This window comes from Nyctereutes procyonoides, unplaced genomic scaffold (assembly GCF_905146905.1).
Source record: "Nyctereutes procyonoides isolate TBG_1078 unplaced genomic scaffold, NYPRO_anot_genome, whole genome shotgun sequence".
Classification (NCBI taxonomy): Eukaryota; Metazoa; Chordata; class Mammalia; order Carnivora; family Canidae; genus Nyctereutes; species Nyctereutes procyonoides.
In genome coordinates, this window is record NW_026575042.1 from 45,972,376 (window position 1) to 45,991,432 (window position 19,057).

The 19,057-nt window shown below is 45.7% G+C and overlaps 1 protein-coding gene across 1 annotated transcript in view; it reads right to left on the reverse strand.

Annotated features, from left to right (window-relative positions):
- Nucleotides 1–1,686: 1,686 nt before the first annotated feature.
- Nucleotides 1,687–19,057, reverse strand: part of CLRN1 (clarin 1) — a 35,685-nt gene continuing 18,314 nt past the window's right edge. Inside the window, exons 2-3 of the mRNA XM_055321739.1 lie at nt 14,794–14,973; nt 1,687–1,952 (exon numbers count right to left, since the gene is read on the reverse strand). Coding sequence (XP_055177714.1) covers nt 1,687–1,952; nt 14,794–14,973 — 446 coding nt within the window. The remainder of the gene's footprint in view (nt 1,953–14,793; nt 14,974–19,057) is intronic.

The following is a 19,057-nucleotide window of genomic DNA, read 5'->3' on the forward strand; positions in this document are numbered from 1 at the left end:
TTTTTATCCAGTCTGAAACCCTGCGCCTTTTGATGGGGTCATTAAGCCCGTTCACGTTCAGAGTTACTATTGACAGATATGAGTTTAGTGTCATCATGATATCTATTTAGTCCTTGTTTTTGTGGATTGTTCCACTGAACTGAAAGAAATTGAGGAAGACACAAAGAGATGGAAAAATATTCCATGCTCATGGATTGGCAGAATTAATATTGTGAAAATGTCAATGTTACCCAGGGCAATTTACACGTATAATGCAATCCCTATCAAAATACCATGGACTTTCTTCAGAGACTTAGAACAAATTATTTTAAGATTTGTGTGGAATCAGAAAAGACCCCAAACAGCCAGGGGAATTTTAAAAAAAGAAAACCATATCTGGGGGCATCACAATGCCAGATTTCAGGTTGTACTACAAAGCTGTGTTCATCAAGACAGTGTGGTACTGGCACAAAAACAGACACATAGATCAATGGAACAGAACAGAGAACCCAGAAGTGGACCCTGAACTTTATGCTCAACTAATATACGATAAAGGAGGAAAGACGATCCACTGGAAGAAAGACAGTCTCTTCAATAAATGGTGCTGGGAAAATTGGACATCCACATGCAGAAGAATGAAACTGGACCACTCTCTTGCACCATACACAAAGATAAACTCAAAATAGATGAAAGATCTAAATGTGAGACAAGATTCCATCAAAATCCCAGAGAAGAACTCAGGCAACACCCTTTTTGAACTTGGCCACAGTAACCGGAGAAGGACAAACAGTGTATGTTCTCATTCATTTGGGGAATATGAATAATAGCGAAAGGGAATATAAGGGAAGGGAGAAGAAATGTGTGAGAAATATCAGAAAGGGAGACAGAACATAAAGACTTCTAACTCTGGGAAATGAACTAGGGGTGGTGGAGGGGGAGGAGGGTGGGGGGTGGGGGTGAATGGGTGACGGGCACTGAGGGGTACACTTGACGGGATGATCACTGGGTGTTATTCTGTATGTTGGTAAATTGAACACCAATAAAAATTAATTTATAAAATAAAAAATAAAAAATAAAAAATAAATAAATAAAAAAAAATAAATAAATCTTTAAAAAAAGAAAAAAGAAATTTTCCAGGTGTATTTCCTGAATGAGGGCATAGGGACAGGCATCTGGAAACTTTGTCCATTCTACTCAGCTGCCTTAAAACTCAGTTCCCAGGGGCGCCTGGGTGGCTCAGTGGGTTGCGCACTGGCTCCGGGTCCTGATCTCAGAGTGGTGAGACTGAGGCCCACACAGGGCTCCTGGCTCAGCAGGGGAGTCTGTTTGGCATTCTCTCTCCCTCTGCCCCTCCCCACCTGCCCCCTCCACCCTCACACGCAGGTGCTCACACTCTCTCTCAAATAAAAAAAATAAATGAATGAATGAATGAATGAATAATAAATAAATAAATAAATAAATATCTTAAATAAAAAAAAGAAGAAGAAGAAGAACCCAGTTCCCACCAAGTCAATCAACCTTCCAAGACCTTCCTCTGCTCCCCTTCCTTTCCAGCCTGTGCCCTACGTAAGCATCATTCATAAGCATCGCCACAGAGGGTTTGGGTGCTTTAATTTGTGCATCTGAAAGGACGGACGAAATGCACCCTTTCCAAGGACCAAAGCAGGGCTGCTCCCTTACTTGGAGGATCACAGAGATATCTGCCTTTCAGTACATTAGATCCGCAGCCACATTAGTTGTCTCCGTGTCCTTCGATTTTGCAAAAGGAAACTGAAATCCAGCAAGTCGTATCAGGAGCCCGTTCAACAGGTGAACAAGAAAGCAGATGAAAACAACCCAGAACGAAGCGGTGTATTTTTCACTTTGCGTTTTGTAGGCGTAAGTCCCTTCTTTATAATTTGCAATTTTTTCTGAGAGGTGGTGGATTTTCACTTCGGAGGCGAACAGTATCATGACCAGACAGCCGCAGGAGCCTGCAACGGAAGAACAAACGCGTTGGCACCCATCTGTCCTGATTGCAAGGGGCAGGGAGGAGGGTCAGCGTGCAAACTCAACAATGCCCTGCCTAGCGTCCTCACTTGCGTTCCTCTGTGAAAATACCCCGTTTCAAATTGGTGATCGTGGGGGCTCCGTCTGTCAAGCATCTGCCTTCGGCTCAGGTCATGATCCCAGGGTCCTGGGATGGAGCCCCGTGTTGGGCTCCCTGCTCAGTGGGGAGTCTGCTTCTCTCTCTCCTCTGCTGCTCCCCCTCTGGCTCTCAAATAAAATAAAAAATATAAAATAAAATAAATAAAATAAAATAAAATAAAATAAAATAAAATAAAATAAAATAAATAAAATAAAATAAAATAAAATAAAATAAAATCTGTTTCTAAAAAAGTGGTAATCATGAGCCTGATTCTCCAACCGAGGGCGGTAGGGCCGGGGTGGCTCTTCTCACAAAGACTGCAGATGCTCCTCTCTGCCTGACAAGAAGGCTGAATTGCTGGCCTCCTTAAGAGCACAGAGGTGGGATGAGGCCCCAAAGCAGCCGCTGCCATGATGCAGCTTGAAGAGAAGAAATTTCTCTGCCCTTCACAGGCCGTGCAAGAAAGCTGTCAGTCCCCAGCTCCCACCTGGCCACGGCTGGAGTCTCTGGGCAAAGGGAGCCTTAGATGAGGTGTCGAGGCCGACAGTATCTGTTCTCTGCGTTTCTCACAAAACAAGATTTTTCCCTGGGCGTGTGGCCGCCTTGAATAAAGGCTACATTGTGTGGTTGGGGGTGGGGTGTGTGAGATGTAGGCGCAGCAACGTTTCCTTGAAGTCTGCCCTTTCTCCCCCCATCCACCTCTTCCTCCGTCCTGTAGCTGAAATGTGGATGCAATGGCTGGAGCTCCAGCAGGCATTTTGGAGCAGGTGGCCTCAGAAATGGAAGCCAGGCGCTATAGAAAAATAAGAAAGGAGTCTGGATCCCAGACACCTGGAGCTACCAGACCAACCCTGGACTTCAAATTCTAGGTTTTTGTGTGAAAGAGAAATAAACCTCTATTTTGTTTAATCCACTATTGTTATTTCCCCCTCATTGACCAATCATCGGTAGCCTAATCTTAATCTTAACCAGACTGAGGTCTGGGGTGAGCTCTCTGCAGGACAGACAGACTGAGTGGCGCCTGGAAACCCTGATAGGCCCTCTCCCACTGAGGATGGGGAATGGAGACCCCTAGATGAGCGGATGGCACAGGGGGCAGAGGCAGGCAGGAAGATCAGGAGCACAGTGGGTAGCCAGGATACCAAGGACTCCCATGGCTAGAGTTGCATCCCAAGCCACCACATCTGGGTTCCAGTTGGTAGGAAGCTTGCTGAGATGGTCTTCTGATTTAGGTCAAACCAACTGAGCTTCAGACCCTAATTCTTCCACTGACTCTGTGAAATTAGACAGTTTTCATCTCCAAGTCTCAATTTTCTCATCTATAAAATGTGGATAATAAGGATGGTGCACGAGTAGCATTTGCCAGTACAATTGACACATATAAATGCTTACTAATTGGTAGCTGGTCCTCTGAATTCTATGGATTCCTTTCAAATCTTGCAAGCCCTTTACCATAATCCCTTACCCCACCCCACCACACACTCAAACACCTTATATCAAATAGACCACCCAAAGACCGCGTTACAGTGCTTTGTTCCTCCAAATACTCGCCCATTAAGTTTAGGACTCCTTTAGGAGGGGTAAGTGCTGTTTGCTCCTCAATTACAGTTAATTCAAACACCCTGGGAACAGCATTCTAGTGGCTTAAGTTCCCATTCATTAATTCACTCATTCATTTATTTCATCCCACTGGTTACATGCCCAGCACTGGGACAGTGGTGGAGATTTTTAAAGAAAATGCATATGGTTTCTTGAGAGACTCCTAACTCTGGGAAACGAACTAGGGGTGGTGGAAGGGGAGGTGGGCGGGGGTGGGGGGTGACTGGGTGACCCTCTGAGGGGGGCACTTGATGGGATGAGCACTGGGTGTTATTCTATATGTTGGCAAATTGCACACCAATAAAAAATAAATTTATAAAAAAAATGCATATGGTTTCTGCGCCAGCAGAGAGTATAACTGGATGGGGTAAGACAATTGTAAGCCAATTGCAGTGAGTGTAACCACTAGGGAGGTACAGGTGGCTGTTACCGAGAGGGTAGGCAGCAGCATGGAAGGGTCTTTGGAAGTAGCGGTAGGAAAAGTCAGCTGAGCAAAGGGAGGCTGGACCATGTGGGGGGAGCAGGCTGGACATGAGGAGCTGGAATGCAGATGATGGCCCCCCCATTCCTTTTCCCAAAATCCAGGTTTAGATTGGGATCAAGGGAGAAAATGGACCACGTGAGGGTGAGGGGTGAGGGGTGGGGTGAGCAGGGCAGGAGAAATCACATTCCTTCCATTTTAGAACATCACATAGGACTGGCCCATCAGCTTGATCATCATGATAATATAGCCCCAAATAACCAAATGATCTAGTTTTCTTGAAACTTCACTTTTTACCTGTCTCAGAGCCGTAGTTGAGAATATTCCTTTGTAAAATTTGTCAGCCTATTTTTGTATTCTGAACTTAAAGCCAGAGCTCTCCGCTGGCAAAACCGTATTATTCCTTTCTTGTTAGATCCAACAAAAAAGGCTGCAATGCTGTTTTCTCTTTATCTTTTATTTGAAAATTGTGGAGAAAATGCCATTGCTTTTACCAAAAGAGCCTTCTTTGTCTGAGGAGATGGTGGATTTCAGACAGGAGCGAAACACTGCGTTTCCTCCGTGCTTGAAAGGAAAATTCAAGCTTGGTTTCCTTTTCAAGTTGTTAAATATTTTAAAGGCACTACTTTGTTAAGGAGACAGCGTCATAGTGAGACTGTATTTCAAATTCTTAAAGTAAAGGTTGCTTGGGGTATGTTGAGACTCACAGCTTTTTACCCATAGCTAATCACCCAAGCGTGTGGGCTCCCAAAACAGTGTGCACGGTCCAGTAGTTGAGAGGACGGTCTGGGGATTGTGCTCTGGCTTCTGGAGCTGACCACGAGGTCACCCTTGCCATTGCAGAGACGGAGCATAGCAACTGAGCTTGAGTCTCTGCCACCCTCGTGACTACGAAGAGATGAGAAGGGAAACAACTCATGGTGACATTGGGACATCTTTGCTTCCCTCTGGCCACGGCTCTAAAAGAGATGTGGGACCAAGGGTGACTATGAGTTATGGCCCAAAAGATACACACGGAGTGTACCTTCTCCTTGTGGCCTGGCTACGAGGCACATGGAGAGAGGTGTGTAAGGGATGGGGGTGACGGCAGAAGTAGGGCTCAGCAATTTTCCAATATGTCCTTTAGTCCCCAGCAAGGGGGCTCCTGCTATGGCTCCCCCATTTGGAGGGTGCTGCTCTCTCTTTTCTAGAGAGACCCCTTCCCACAGGAGAGGAACCCTTCAAGTCAGTGGGATGAGCCCATCTTCGGTCCCTGACCCACCTTCTAGACCATACTCTTGGGGCCTGGGAATTCCTTCCCCAAACAGCTCTGAGAACATTTGCAGGACTGCATGAGCATCTACTTCTTTGGGTCAGTCCTCCCAAGGGCAGACTTTCCAGCTCGTGGTGCACAGCGCTGAGGCCTGAGGATGGCCAAGGAGGAGCTATCTCGAGGGCATGGGCACGATCAGAGCTTGGATGTGCATGGGGAGTGTCCACACAGGGATACTCGAGGCCCATTACCATGTCAGTGGAACCAGGCAGGGGGAGGGAAGTGGACAGACACAGACCAGCTGTCCTCCATCACCCCAGTCAAGTACAGAATTCTAAACCTGAATCTGACCTTCCAGGTCCTTCTGGAGAGACGTTCATCAAGGCAGAAGGATAAAACACATCTTGTTGGCTAGTTTATTAGCTTGTAACTTTTAAATGTTTAGACATGGGGTATGTGGGCTTTCATTAATACTCTTGCTCAAGGCCTCACAAATGTGAGGATCGGGCCCGCGTGCTTCCTTCTTCCTTCTTCAAACTCGGCTGGGGCCATTTGGACAGATGCCTCACATGGTTGTCTGACCAACCCTGCTCCTGCTCATAAGAAAGGTTAGAGCACACTAGACGTAGGAAAGCCTGCCAAGACTCGCCCCAGCTAGAATTTGGAACATAACCAGGCCCAGGACCCAGGCTTTGCTGCCTTGCATCTTACTCAAAGACCAGCCATTTTCCTTTATGTGTTTGATTGCCCTGCCATCTGGCTGGTACTGTAATATTTTTTTACCCCTTTAATGACTGATTACTGAGTTAATCCCTGGCTGAAAAGGATAGCTGAGTTATAGCGCTGTCACATAATGAATTACCAGTCAATTAACAAACATTCGTAATGTGCTAGACACTGCACACTCATGACTGTCCCCTGGCAGCTGTCTGGGACGGCCTCTCTCCTCCAGCCCTTACAGCAGAGGGAACAAAGGTCACAGCCAACAAGAAAGCTGCCTCTTCATCCCTGGCTGACCCTGAGGGTGACCACGGCGTTATGGGTGGGAAACATCCTGCCAGGATCCATGGGAGTCCAGGGTACCACGGGTTTCAGTGAAAATGCATCCTTGCAGGTGGAAAAAAAAAAAAAAAGCTCTGATACATTCTCTTATTATCACTAAGATTGTATTTTTGGGAAATAATAAATTAGAATTTCAATTCCATTTGAAGTAATGGCCAACATTTCCAGAAAGCTAGCACGTCATCCTTAAACTCTCTCATAGATGACAAATATTAGAGGCATTCCATTTCCTCTACAGAATGATAAATTGATAATTTCCTTCTTTAAGGAGTCTTGAAAGATGATAAATGGGGGTGGGAAAGCTGCAGCTTTGCAGGTGTAGGTACTAATTTTCTGTGAAATCATGCAATCTCAGTAGAGAGCCAGCCAGCAAAGGTGAGGTCTCCAGCAATAATTTCTTCCGCAAATGATAGCAGTTCTGACTCCACCATGCTGGGGAGACCAAGCATGGGCTGCCATCTAGAAGAGGGGCAGAGGGACGAGTAGAGCAAGTTAATACCTAAAAGTAGATTTTGGGGGTGTGAAGGGAGCAATTTAGTCACGCATTTCCAAAGAGCAGGTGTGGATGAAGGAACACCACCAGTGCGGTTCAGCTTTTTCTCTTTGTCTTCTGTACTGGAGAGCGGAGGAGCCTACGTCTGGCTTGAGTCTTACAAATAGTGAGAGCGCGGATTTGCGCAAAGAAGAGATGATCTAAAAACACAATCTTCCTCTAATTTGAATCGACTTTCAGAAAAGGAAAATATCCTTTGCTGCCAGGAAATACACAGAGCTGCTTCGGCTTTACTCACTCATTCAACAAATATTTGTTGGGTGCCTGCTGCACTGTTGCGGGCACTGGGATCCAGCCCTGGGTGTGCGGCCAGAAATCCCTACCCCAGGGAGCTGACGGTGGAAATGTGGCCGTAAATGACAAGATAAGCAGGAACATTCCAGCGCTTAGCAGAGTGTGACATGCACTAAAGGAGAATAAAATAAATAAAGCAGGGAAGGGGGTGGCCAGGGGAAGCTTCAGGGAGAAAATGACGTTTTAGTGCCTCTTAAAGGAAGTTGGGGAATGAGAAAGTAGATTATCTGAGGGGAACAGCATTTGGGGGGTGAGGGAACAGTCTGTGCAGAGGCCCCAGGTGGTCTGGGCCGAGAGAGGCAGAGAGCCAGGAGAGAGGAGTAAGAGGGTGAGCTGTGTGGTCGGGAGTGAGGGATGGGGGCTCTGGGGTGGAGGGCACAGCAGGGTGCTGGTAGGTGGGCGGGTGGTGCTTTGGAGGTCATAGAAAGGACTTGGGCTTTGACTCCAGATCAAACACACGTGCACGTTTTGAAGAGGATGAGAGTCTGTTAAAAAAAAAATGTTGGGAATCTATTTGCAATTGTGATAGAACAAGATTGAGCATCTGCTTGCACAGGGTCATGGCCGGGTACGGGGGCCCAGTGAGTTAGACAGTCATTTTCTGGGGGCACCTGGGTGGCTCAGCGGTTGAGTGTCTGCCTTTGGCTCAGGTCATGATCCTGGGGTCCTGGGATGGAGTCCTGCCTCGGGCTCCCCGCAGGGAGCCTGCTTCTCCCTCTGCCTGTGTCTCTGCCTCTCTCTGTGTGTCTCTCATGAATAAATAAATAAAATCTTTAAAAAAAATAAACAAAAAACACCCAGTCCTTTTCTGGCACCCTCAAGGTGAGTAACCTGGAGTACAGTCCTCTGGCCAATCTGCGGGCCACCTGCGCATCAAAGCAGAAGCCCTGGTCCCTGGCCAAGCCATCACAGGTCGGCTCATCTTACTTCTTGCCTTCTGTGACCTCCTAAGATCTGGGCTAAGAAACTAGCAGAATATTTTCATTGCCCATCCTCCCTCAGGTTTGGTGGCGTTGATGCCTGGACATCCCTGCATCTGCTTCTTGGACTTTAGGTAACAGTTTCTTTGTAAGGATGGAAGTGGAAATAAGGCACAGAGAGTGTGTGACCGTCAGTTGCCAAATCATATGCCCTGGACATATGACAGAGGCCGGGACAGTAGGAGTGCTAAACCTGATGTGTAATGTAAGCCGTGTTCGATTTTTGTGCCCCTCTTTATTTTCCTGTCCATGTGTTTCACGTGGGACTGTGCTTATTTATCTTCCACCCATAGTTGTAATTAGCGTAATGAATTAGACCCGTCCTAGGAACAACCCCCTTTTATTTATTTATTTTTTAAAGATTTATTTATTTGAAAGGGAGAGGGGAGGGGAGTGGGGGGAAGAGTAGAGGGAGAGGGAGAAAGAGAATCTTAAGTAGACTTCACGTTGAGCTCAGAGCCCGACGCAGGGCTCGATCTCACGACCCTGAGATCACAACCTGAGCCCAAATCAAGAGTCAGATGCATAACTGACTGAGCCACCCAGGAGCCCGGGGAACATCCCCCACCTTTTAGAGGAAGGCAGTCATTGCATCCGTTTGCCTTGCTTGGTATAACCCATAACATGATGCTACGTGGAAGAGCAGACACGATAAATACAATTTGCAGCAAGTTCACATTTTGGAGGTTCTCATCACCTCTAAAAGGCCCGAGTCAATAGCTTTCATATCGTGTTCAGTCTCCACTGAACTCTACAGGATGTTCTGTGATTGATCCATGGCAACTCTTCCACCCAGCCTGCTCTCTTTTCCTTGCAGACCTGGGATTCCACCATCAACAGGGAAACTTCTAGAATGGAATATAGGAAGATGGACACTCATGGATCAGCGCCCCAGTGTGAGACTATGGATCCAGTTACTCCTAGGCTCAGCTGCCTCTTCTCTCGGTCCCTCTCTTTCTCTACCTCCTTAAGGTGTGTACATCTCTCTCCCCCGCTGCATTATACACCTTGAGGGAAGTGTTTCCCACCCTGTTTGCCCCATCCTGCCTTCCCCTCCCATTTTCTCTTCCATTTATGTTTTCACAAAGCTCACTGTTCAGCAATCCTCTTGAAACATCCCTGTCTTAGAGCCTCAGGAACGACATGGCCTCTTGGTTTTCCTCTCTCTTCTCTGGACACACCTAGTCGGTGTCCTTGGCTGGCCACTCCTCAACCCCCAAAATGAACTGACGGTGTTCTTCAGAGATTGGTCCCAGACCAATTTTTCTCTATCCACACTCTCTCTCTAGATGATGTCATCCATTTCTATTGCTTTAAATAATATCTATATCCTGACAACTCCTAAATTTATGTCTTTTGTCTAGACCTCTTCTCTGAGCTCCAGACTCATATATCCCACTGGCTACTTGCCATCTCTACTCGGGTACCTCCTAGGGCCTTAAACTTGACGTACCACAAATAGAACATTGATTTCGAGTGCTAAGCTCCTCCTTCAACTTCTTTCTCCTTGACCGAATCTGACTAAGTCTGTTCCTCCACTTGTCTTATTCATCTTGGTTAATGCCACCCCTGTCTACTTGCTTAAGCCTGCCTGCGTAAGGTTTTGGATTTACTCTCAAAATGTTTTTAGAGTCCATCCATCTCTCTCCATGTCCAAGGCAATAGCCTAGTCTCTCACCAGAGAGGTAAATCAACCCTCTGACATCTTCTTAAAATCTTTCACCAGCTTCTCAATGCAATTAGAGTCAATTCTAAAAGAATTACCATGGTTTTTGAGGCCTGACATTAATAGGCATCAACAAGTCTTGCTAATGATTTTTTTCCCCATTTCTCCCTCACTACCCACCCCAAGGTACAAGAGCTTTCTTCCAGTTCCTATGGCGAGCTGACCTCTTCCCTTAGGGTGTTTATGTGTCTTTCTCTTCTTCTTGGGAAAGTCTCTGGAGGTTCTCAGCTCCTTTGTATCCTTAGAACTACTTGCTGACCACTGTACTACTTGCTACCCATCCTCCCTTTTCCTTCATTTTATAGTCTAGCAGCACATTTATCACCCTTATTGGAGTGACTGTCATCTTTAATTACTTAAGTTTGCTTTTGTTTGACTCTCCCACTAAACTGTGGATTCCATGAAGGCAGGACTGTGTGCCGGATGGGTTGTGGCGTCTATCCCCAGTGCCTATTCTAATGGCTACCACATAGTGGGCTCTCGATCAGGGTTTGTTGAATCAGGGAAACGTATGCGCCTCCATCAGTGGTTCTCAACACGGGTCACACCGTAGAATTACTGAGAGAGCTTAAAAACACACCACTCAGACTCCACCACCAGAGACTCCAATTTAATTAGTGTAGCATGGGGCCTGGGGTGAGCATTTTTAAAAAGTTCTTCAAGTGATTCTACTGTAGAGTCCAGAAAGAGAATCACAGCCCAAAATGAACTAAGGGGGACCATTAAGGTATTACTAACATCCTAACTCGGGGAAAGATTTCTCAAATCTAATTTACAATCGACAAGATGAGAAAGAGCCAATGAACTGAGTTGCATGTATCTCACGGACAATGCTAGTGGACAGAAATGCTGCACGAAGAAGGCTGAGGACTATGATGAACCAAACTGGAAGCCCTGAGAAGTGGAAGCAACATCTGGTCCAGGACAGCAACAAGGTTATCCGGTCATCGCATGAGCCAGCCGCAGTGCCTGAAACCTTTGGTGGCCTAATTCGAAGGTCTGTTCCCTTTCCTTCTGTGTCTCCAGGGTCTGGCGTGCACATTGCAACACATAAGGGGATGCTCAGAGCACTGCTACTCTGGGAGTATGAAAGGAAGACCCCTTCTCTTTTCTTCTCCCTATCTTCATGCCTCAGGATGCCAAGCCTTGGGTCCCCATCCAGCAGGGGAGCAGATAGGCAACCTGAATGATCTCAGCACAAGGAAAGGGGTAATCTTGAGGAGCCCAGGGGTGAATGAGAGGAGAGAAAGGAGGTCCAAGGAGAAAGGAGTTTTGTGCTATGAGGAAGGCCACCTGAGTAGAGAAACAGCAGAGGACACTCAGTGGAAGAGAGCTGCCCCTCCCCACAACTGCCCCCTGCACCCCGTGGGCCAGGAAGGGGGTCTCCAGTGGAGTGACTCACACCGGAACAAAAGGGCTCCCTAATACAAGCTCTCCCTCTTTGTGTGTGGATCTGTTGGCTCAGAGTTACAGGGTTTGTGATAAGGCTATACGTCTCCATCCCTCCACATTGAGGGTGTAGAGCTGAGGTCTCCGTGAGTATTACAACGTCAGATAACCATTTCCAAGCCTCCAGAGCCTTCTGGTGACTGTACTGATCTAATTATAGATCTTAGATTGAAGCAGAAGAAGATTCAAGAGTGATCTGTTATCTCCAAAGGTCACAAACCATCAGTCCCTTTGACCCCTACACATGTTTTGTTGGCATGCACAGTTTTTTTTTTTTAATTTTTCCTCCTCTACATAGTTATTTGTGTGAACGCAAGTCTTTATTTCTCTGGGATAATGCATGCACAGTTTTTTAAAAAGTTATTGAGACTTTTGGTATTTTTTGTTTTAAAAAATAAGAATCTAGAGCTTAAAAAGCAGATCATGTGCAAATACTACGCCTTTTTCTTCTGCAAGACAGACCGGGAGCCGGCTCCTTCTTTTCCTTTCTCCGCTTCTCCTCCTGCCCTCATCCACACACCTTTATTGAGGACCTGCTCTTGCAACAAGTTCAAAGATAAATAAGATATAATGTAAGCGCGTTCCCGCATACATTTCTGCGCTCAGGTTTTCTTTGCATTCGACTTGGCCAAGGGCCGAGATAAGATCTGGGATTTGGATTAAATTCTGCATTCTCTGAGTCATCTTGCTTTTCAAATACCGTTAGTTCAGTCGTCCGTTAGAACTGTCAAATAATTTGTCTTCCAAATGGGCTGCTCTTCTGGATTTCATTCAGAAGCTGGAGTGTGAGATGGCTGTGCCAGTTAATAAGCTGTTGTATCTCAGCTTCAAACCCACTTTTTTTTTTTCCCTCTGCTTTGTGATGCTGGGTCAAGACTCCCCGGGCTCCAATTCTGCATTGTCAGCAGCTTCCCCTTATGCTCTGTCAAAGCACAGCGCCGGAGAGGGGAAGAGGAGTGGGATCCAGGCCTGGGCGGCTTCCCCAGCCCTTCCTGCCCCTCCCCGGGGCTGTGACAGTGTCATCTCCTCCAAGGTCTGAGACCCGGGGCTCCGGCCTCTCTCAAGCATCTAGGTTCTGCTCACTCCAAGCTCTTCCCTTGGTTCTTGAAGCCCTGGGACCGGCAGCTGCCTTCCTGAGATCCCCGTCTCTGAGCTACCTTAGGGTCTCACTTTCGTGTTGCCCGTCCTCTAACACCTGTTGAATCAGTTCCTGACAACCCTGGTCCTCAAAGCTCAGCTTGCGTCTCGGAATCACCCGAAGGGCTCATTGGACACATTGCGGGCACCCCCCTCTCCCTCTGCCTCCCCCCTGCCAACTCTGAGTTTCTGATGCATAGCAGGTCTGGGGGGAAGGGGGGAATGGGGCTGAGAGTTTGCTTTTTCTACCAAGTTCCCAGGTGAGGCAAAGGCTGCTAGTCTGGGGACCCCATTTAAGCCACTGCTGAACGTTAGATTGCCTCGGTCAAAATAGTGTGTAGTCTGTTTTCTGGCTGGCCTCTGATGGGCTTAATGGTCTTCACTAAAACAGATGCCACCCAGACCTACCAGTTTGGTAGGAGGTGAAGGGGGAGCGGGAGGTGATGTCAATATCCACTTCTCACCCAGACCCACCATGACATTGACTCACTGTCTCGCTCTGTCTGTCCATGCCTTGTACCTGTGCCCTTGCTCCTCTGCCCTCACCTCGAAACCCTCAGCCTTCTTGTAGAGACTTCATCCCACCCCTCTCCGGCTCATGTCCTCCTACCTCGGTGGGCTTGCTCTGCTAATCCCATCCCATCTGAATTCTGATTTCTCTCAACTGTGCTAAGTGCCCAAGCTAACACCTTCTTCTCGGTTTGCTTTTTCAAGTCCGCAAACATGTATTGAATTGTTTGCTGTTTGCAGAGCCTCATGCTAGAGGCTCTCGCTGGAGGTACCAGGCTGAGCAAGACTCATACTCTGCCCTCCTAGGGTCACCGTTTCTGTACAATTTAAAACTGTGTTATGCGCTCATGAAAGACATGGGGAAAATATTAGCAGAACCCCCACTCGAGAGAGGACTGCTTTAGTGAAGTGAATTATTTGATTAGCAAGATGTGGATGAGGCAAGACTCCCAGAAGTGTGCTCAAGTACTAGTAGATAAAGGCCATATCATGCTGCGAGGTGAGGGACCCTCTGTTAACCCAAGGCTCTGTTTTATAGAGAGGGAGCTCTGCAGGTTGGTGGCTGGAGTTGATTTGTGCTGCGGGAGGGGACTGGTGTCCAGACACGGAGGGGTCTTGGGTCTGGTGGCAGCTAAAGGGCAATGTCGGAGGAGAAGGAAACAGTCTAATAGGGATCTTGAATCTACCGTTTGCTGGCGTGGGTTGTAATCTCTCCATGTCTCCCCCTGGGATCATTAAGAGAACCATGGATGCCTCCTGGGAATGTGAGAAAAACACGAAGTCTTTTTGCAAGTTTGAGGCGGGGTGAAGCCAGAGCCCTCCCATAGAAGAATGGCTACATGCAAGTTATGTGTACAGTTTTGATTTTTCTCATGTTTCTCTTCTCCACGTAAATAGACCTTAAGCACCTTGTGGCACCATCTGGAGTCTATATTCTTTTCCATCAGTAACAGTTTTTGAGTAGGATATGTTTATTGAAGAGCTGATTTTGAGTTTAGAGTTCATTTTTTCTCAGCTACGCCTATCATTAGCCTACCGGTAGGCCTGAATGTGACAACTCATGTGGGCAGAACACTGGCCCTTTACTTTTTTTTCGATGATTTTCATTTATTTTCCTGATGATGAATAAATAAATGCACATTATTGAACATTTGAAAACATTAAGTAGTATAAGAAAAAGTGAAAATCACCCATAATTTCACTGCTCGGCGGTAACTACTGCGAACAGTGTGTATCTATATGGAGGTTAAAAGGAATATATGTACAATATAAATATTTATCTATAGTCGAATTTGATTCATAAAAATCTTAGGATTATAGATCTTATATTTAGCAAATCTTATACACTGTTTATTCACTTAACCTTTTGATGCATCCTTTTGATTACATCTTCAAAGATATAATTTAATTCCAGCGTCATTTATTCATATAGACTATCACAATGTACAACTAGAATTCCCTATTGTTGGATAATTACATTTTTCTCTACTTTCACGATCATATATAATGCTACAGTGGACATCCAGGTATACGTACTGTAATTTTCCATTTAGGTAGCCCTGTCTTTTGACACCTTGGAAAGCACATTTGTCTTTGTGTCAAAGTAGAAGTACTTTGAAATAGAAGTTGAATTGTGTCCTTACCTGAAATGAAGCTCAAAAGATACAACCCTAGTGGACCATGCAGGGTTTCAAAGGGCTTGCCAAAAGCATTGTACATGAAGAAGGCTGTTCCCACCATGGTTAAAACAACCAGGATCGTAGAAAAGAGGATGACGTTGACATGGATGCTCACGGGGATCACTTTGAGCAAATCTGGGAAAACTAAAGATAAAACAAATTTAGAAGAAATTTCATTAGTGGTAGTCTGCAAATGTAATTTCAAAAATTAAATCCTTCTTTTCAACTTCAAAAATCACTACAAGCCTTCAGATGAATACATTGTCACTTACTAATTTACAAGGGATTTAGAAAAAGGTTTAAACACAGGATTATTTTATAGAACTCGCCAGTAAAGACCAACAAAGTGGAGATTGGAGGGAATTTTTTCTGCCCTTGGTTACATATAATTACTTAAATAAACAAGTGCTGGCTTTGTAGCCAAAACCTGTACATGTTGATGACCAAACTTCTACTGTCCTTTCTCAGTTGTCTTTTTTTTTTTTTTAATCTGTCTTGAAATGAGATTTTCAGTTTGGGGCTATCTGGGCTAGTTCAAACATCAGGAGGTATTTCTATTTCCTTTGCTACCAAAAAAGAAAAAAAATGTTTCTAGTCCACACCAAGATTTAAAAATGGGATATTTTTCGGTCAACTTCAATATTCTGATGTCACACAAGCTGTGGGAAAATAATTTCTGGTGATACAAGAAATATTTTCCATTTAGAAAATGTGCCAAATCTATTTCTAGATTTTGTGTTCAGGGCAAGTTTTTCTTGTTTGCAGAAGAAATGAAATATTTTATAAATGTAGGGTTTCTCTTATCCAGTGAGGCATCGGTATGCATACCATCAGCAAACCTGGCAAGACCAGCCTGGGGATGTTTCGTTCAGTCCATTTTGGTTTCCCAAACATTGATCAAGTGCATCTTAACTTATTTACTGAGCACCTAGTATGTGCCAGGCACTGTTCTGGGCCCTGGAAATAGAGCCATAAAACAAGATTAGACAAGGTCCATTAGACAAGGTCCGTGTTGTCTTGTGGAGATTAGAACCTAATGGGAATTAACAGACAGCAAGTAAACCAATAAATTCCATAGTTTATTTCCAAGGATGGCCACCGTCAATTCCTTCCCTCCTTCTATGTACGTCACTTCCCTTTAGAGGAATTTATTTTCCCCAATTCTCTTGAACCTGGGTTGGCCCAGACACTTTCACAGAACGCAGCTGTTAATGGAGAAACTAAACAGGGTAATGGAATTTTGAGTGATTGAGTGAATGGATGTGGGTGGTCAGCAGAGTTACACCTGAGCTGGAACCTAAATGCCAGGAAGGGAGCGGTTGGTTGTATAAAGATCTGGGGGAGAACATTCCAGGGTTAGGAGCGTAAGGTGGGGCGACAGCGAGTTGGTGAGTCTAGTGAGCGAGAGGAGGTGACGTGTGATTGCAAGTCTGAGATCAGACTCTTGCATCCACTGGGTCCTGGTCTCCTGACCAGGTAAGGTAAGGAGTTGGCTTTTAATTCTAAATTCACTGGGAAGCCAGTGGGGAGTTTTAAGTAAGAGAGGGACCCAGTCTCCTTAATGATGTGAAAAGATGGCTCTGGTTGCTGATTAGCAGGTAGAAGGGGGTAGGGAGAGGAAGGAGGGCAGGGAGACCTGGGTGTGGGGGGAAGAGCATTCCCAGTGGCAAGAGACAGGGCCCTGGTCTAATGTGCAGCAGTAGAGGTGGTGAGTGGATATCAGATTTGGAATGTATCTTGGAGATAGAAGATAGGACTTGTTGAAAGAAGGGAATCAAGGATAAGCAACTGAATAAATGGTGATGCTATTAACTGACACAGAGAAGTAGAAGGTGTGGATTTGAACATGGGAGTGGGAAGTGAGGCAGGTGTTCTGTTTTATATATTTAAAGTTTGAGTTGCAGCTAAGATATGCAAGTAGAGGTGCCAAACGGGATTTATGTGTCCAGAGGTCCAGGGAGAAGGTGGAAGTATTTAGGGAGGTGGAAATAGGCTGAGGCGAGCAAGGTGCCTGGGGCATGCAATTGAAAGGGACCATCACTCCCTGGGGTTAACCTCCTCTTGCATGAGCCCTGAGAGTGAGTATCTCTTTAGATTTTATGATGTAGGGCTCCCTTAGCCTCCTCCTTATATGGAAAGCCAGAGAAATGGACACCACCTGTGGAGAAACTGTAACTAGAGGAGAAGGGCCCTATGGCTCGCCTACATATACTCCCCAGGGACAGAAGAGAAACCAACCAAGGAGCCTGAGAAACAGAGATTTTTGAGTTAGGAACAAATCCACAGATGGAAGAGCAAAGAAGCCAACGGAAGAAAACGTTCCAAACACGATGACGTGAATCTATGAGAACAGGTATGGAATTATCATCAAAATATGTTCGGGGGAAAAAATAGAAATGCGTACCATTCTACCATTTGGGAAAAAGCCAAAGGGAAATGTATATAGTAACAAATAATTAATTAATTTAATGTAATTACCTGACTTAATTCTCTCAACGACCTACCTACCTCAGAGAAAACCAGGGCTCAGGGGTGAGGTAACACACCCAAGATTGACTTGCTTAGTCAGTAGCAGAGATTTGAACTCCTGTCTGTACTCTTAACCCCCGTGCTACAGCAGCTCCAGGGACAGGCATGCTTATCCAGGCAGACACCATTTCTAGAAGGCTACACACAAAACTTATAACATTGCTCCTGCAGAAGGAGACTGAGGGATACGTCATTATGTAGCTTTTGTATTTTTTTTTCTACCACCTTGGAAGCATTCTCTATCCCATGAAAACAGAAATACCTAAAATGAATGAGTGAATGAATGATTGAAAACTTCTGTGACTTTTCTAGATCAGAGGCGGCTTCAGAGACTTATTGCTAAAAAAAAAAATTGAACAAATGCTTTCTAAAAGTCATTTTTGGAGAAAACCAGAGAAAATTGAACATGGACTGGATAGTAGATGATATTACATAAGTATTATTGATTTCGTTGGTTACGTTCATGGTATTATGGTTGGAATTTTTTTTAAATTATTTCTTTTTCGTGCTTGTGCTTTTAAAAGTCCTGACCAATTTTAAATGATGTAGATGGGTAGGTTGATGGGTGAAATAAGGAAATTCCTCAGCTGTTTGGAGGAATGGCAGAGTGGCAATATAGATCTTAGAGTTTGCAGGTGCTGAGCCTCTGTTCTCCCCCCAGAACACAGGACGGGGTGTTCTATGTTCTGGGGGGCACAGAGTGAGGTAGCTGGTCTTGTTCTGCGGTGCCCTGCCCTCCTGAGCTTCCAGCTGCTGAGACCACACCATCGACCCAACCTGCTATTCTTGGCTCGAGATCAGCTGTTGATTTTGGTTCTTACCAGCAGTTACCAAAAAACCCGCCTCCATCTATCTCCCCACCTACTAAAAGCCGTGGCAACCTCCGTGTCTCTGATAGGGTGGCTAGCTGGGGGAAGCCTGTCCCAAAACGCAGGCTTGTTAACCAAAACGAAGCAAAGGCAGAAAGAAAAGTTGCACCGCTTTGCCTCCTAGAAAGAAAAGCTAGGCGGTAAAATAATAGTCACATGGAGTGTTCCCATTCTTAAGAAGTCTCTTCCAATTTCCACTCTGGTGAGAAAGTGACCCAGCGGGGCACTAATCCCTGCGAGTTATAGTTACTTACATTTTCTCAGGTTTTTGGGGTGGTTTGTTTTTGTTTGTTTGTTTATTTATTTGACAGAGAGCACAAGCAGGGAAGCAGCAGAGGGAGAGGGAGAAGCAGACTCCCCACTGAGCAGGGCACCCCATGTGGGGCTCAATCCTGGGATCATGACCCGAGCCTCCCAAGCGCCCTCAGGTTTCTATTTCTGCTGAAAATCCCCTGAGTCTATACTGACCCCCCAGAACCCTGGTAATAACCCTCCATTTTCCGACCAACGCTCAGGTGACTTTGCTTGGCGGAAGCTGAGAGCAGACCTTTGAAACAAACCTGGGCAGGTGTCACTTGAACCCTATGGGCTATGGAGTATCTGGATTGGTTTGGTCTTGTTCTTTTGGGTTTGGGAGGCTATAATGCAGAGAAAGGATTTGAACATTTTGAGGTGGGGAGGGGCTGTCATTAAATCCGGCAAGTTACTTCTGGCCTCCAGAAATTACTTAATTAGCTGTTGACAAGTGAAAGGGAGTTATTTATTGAGGCAGGCAGCCCACGCCACAGTAGTAGTACAGGACTGGCCTGCGCATTCAGAACCAGTCCTCG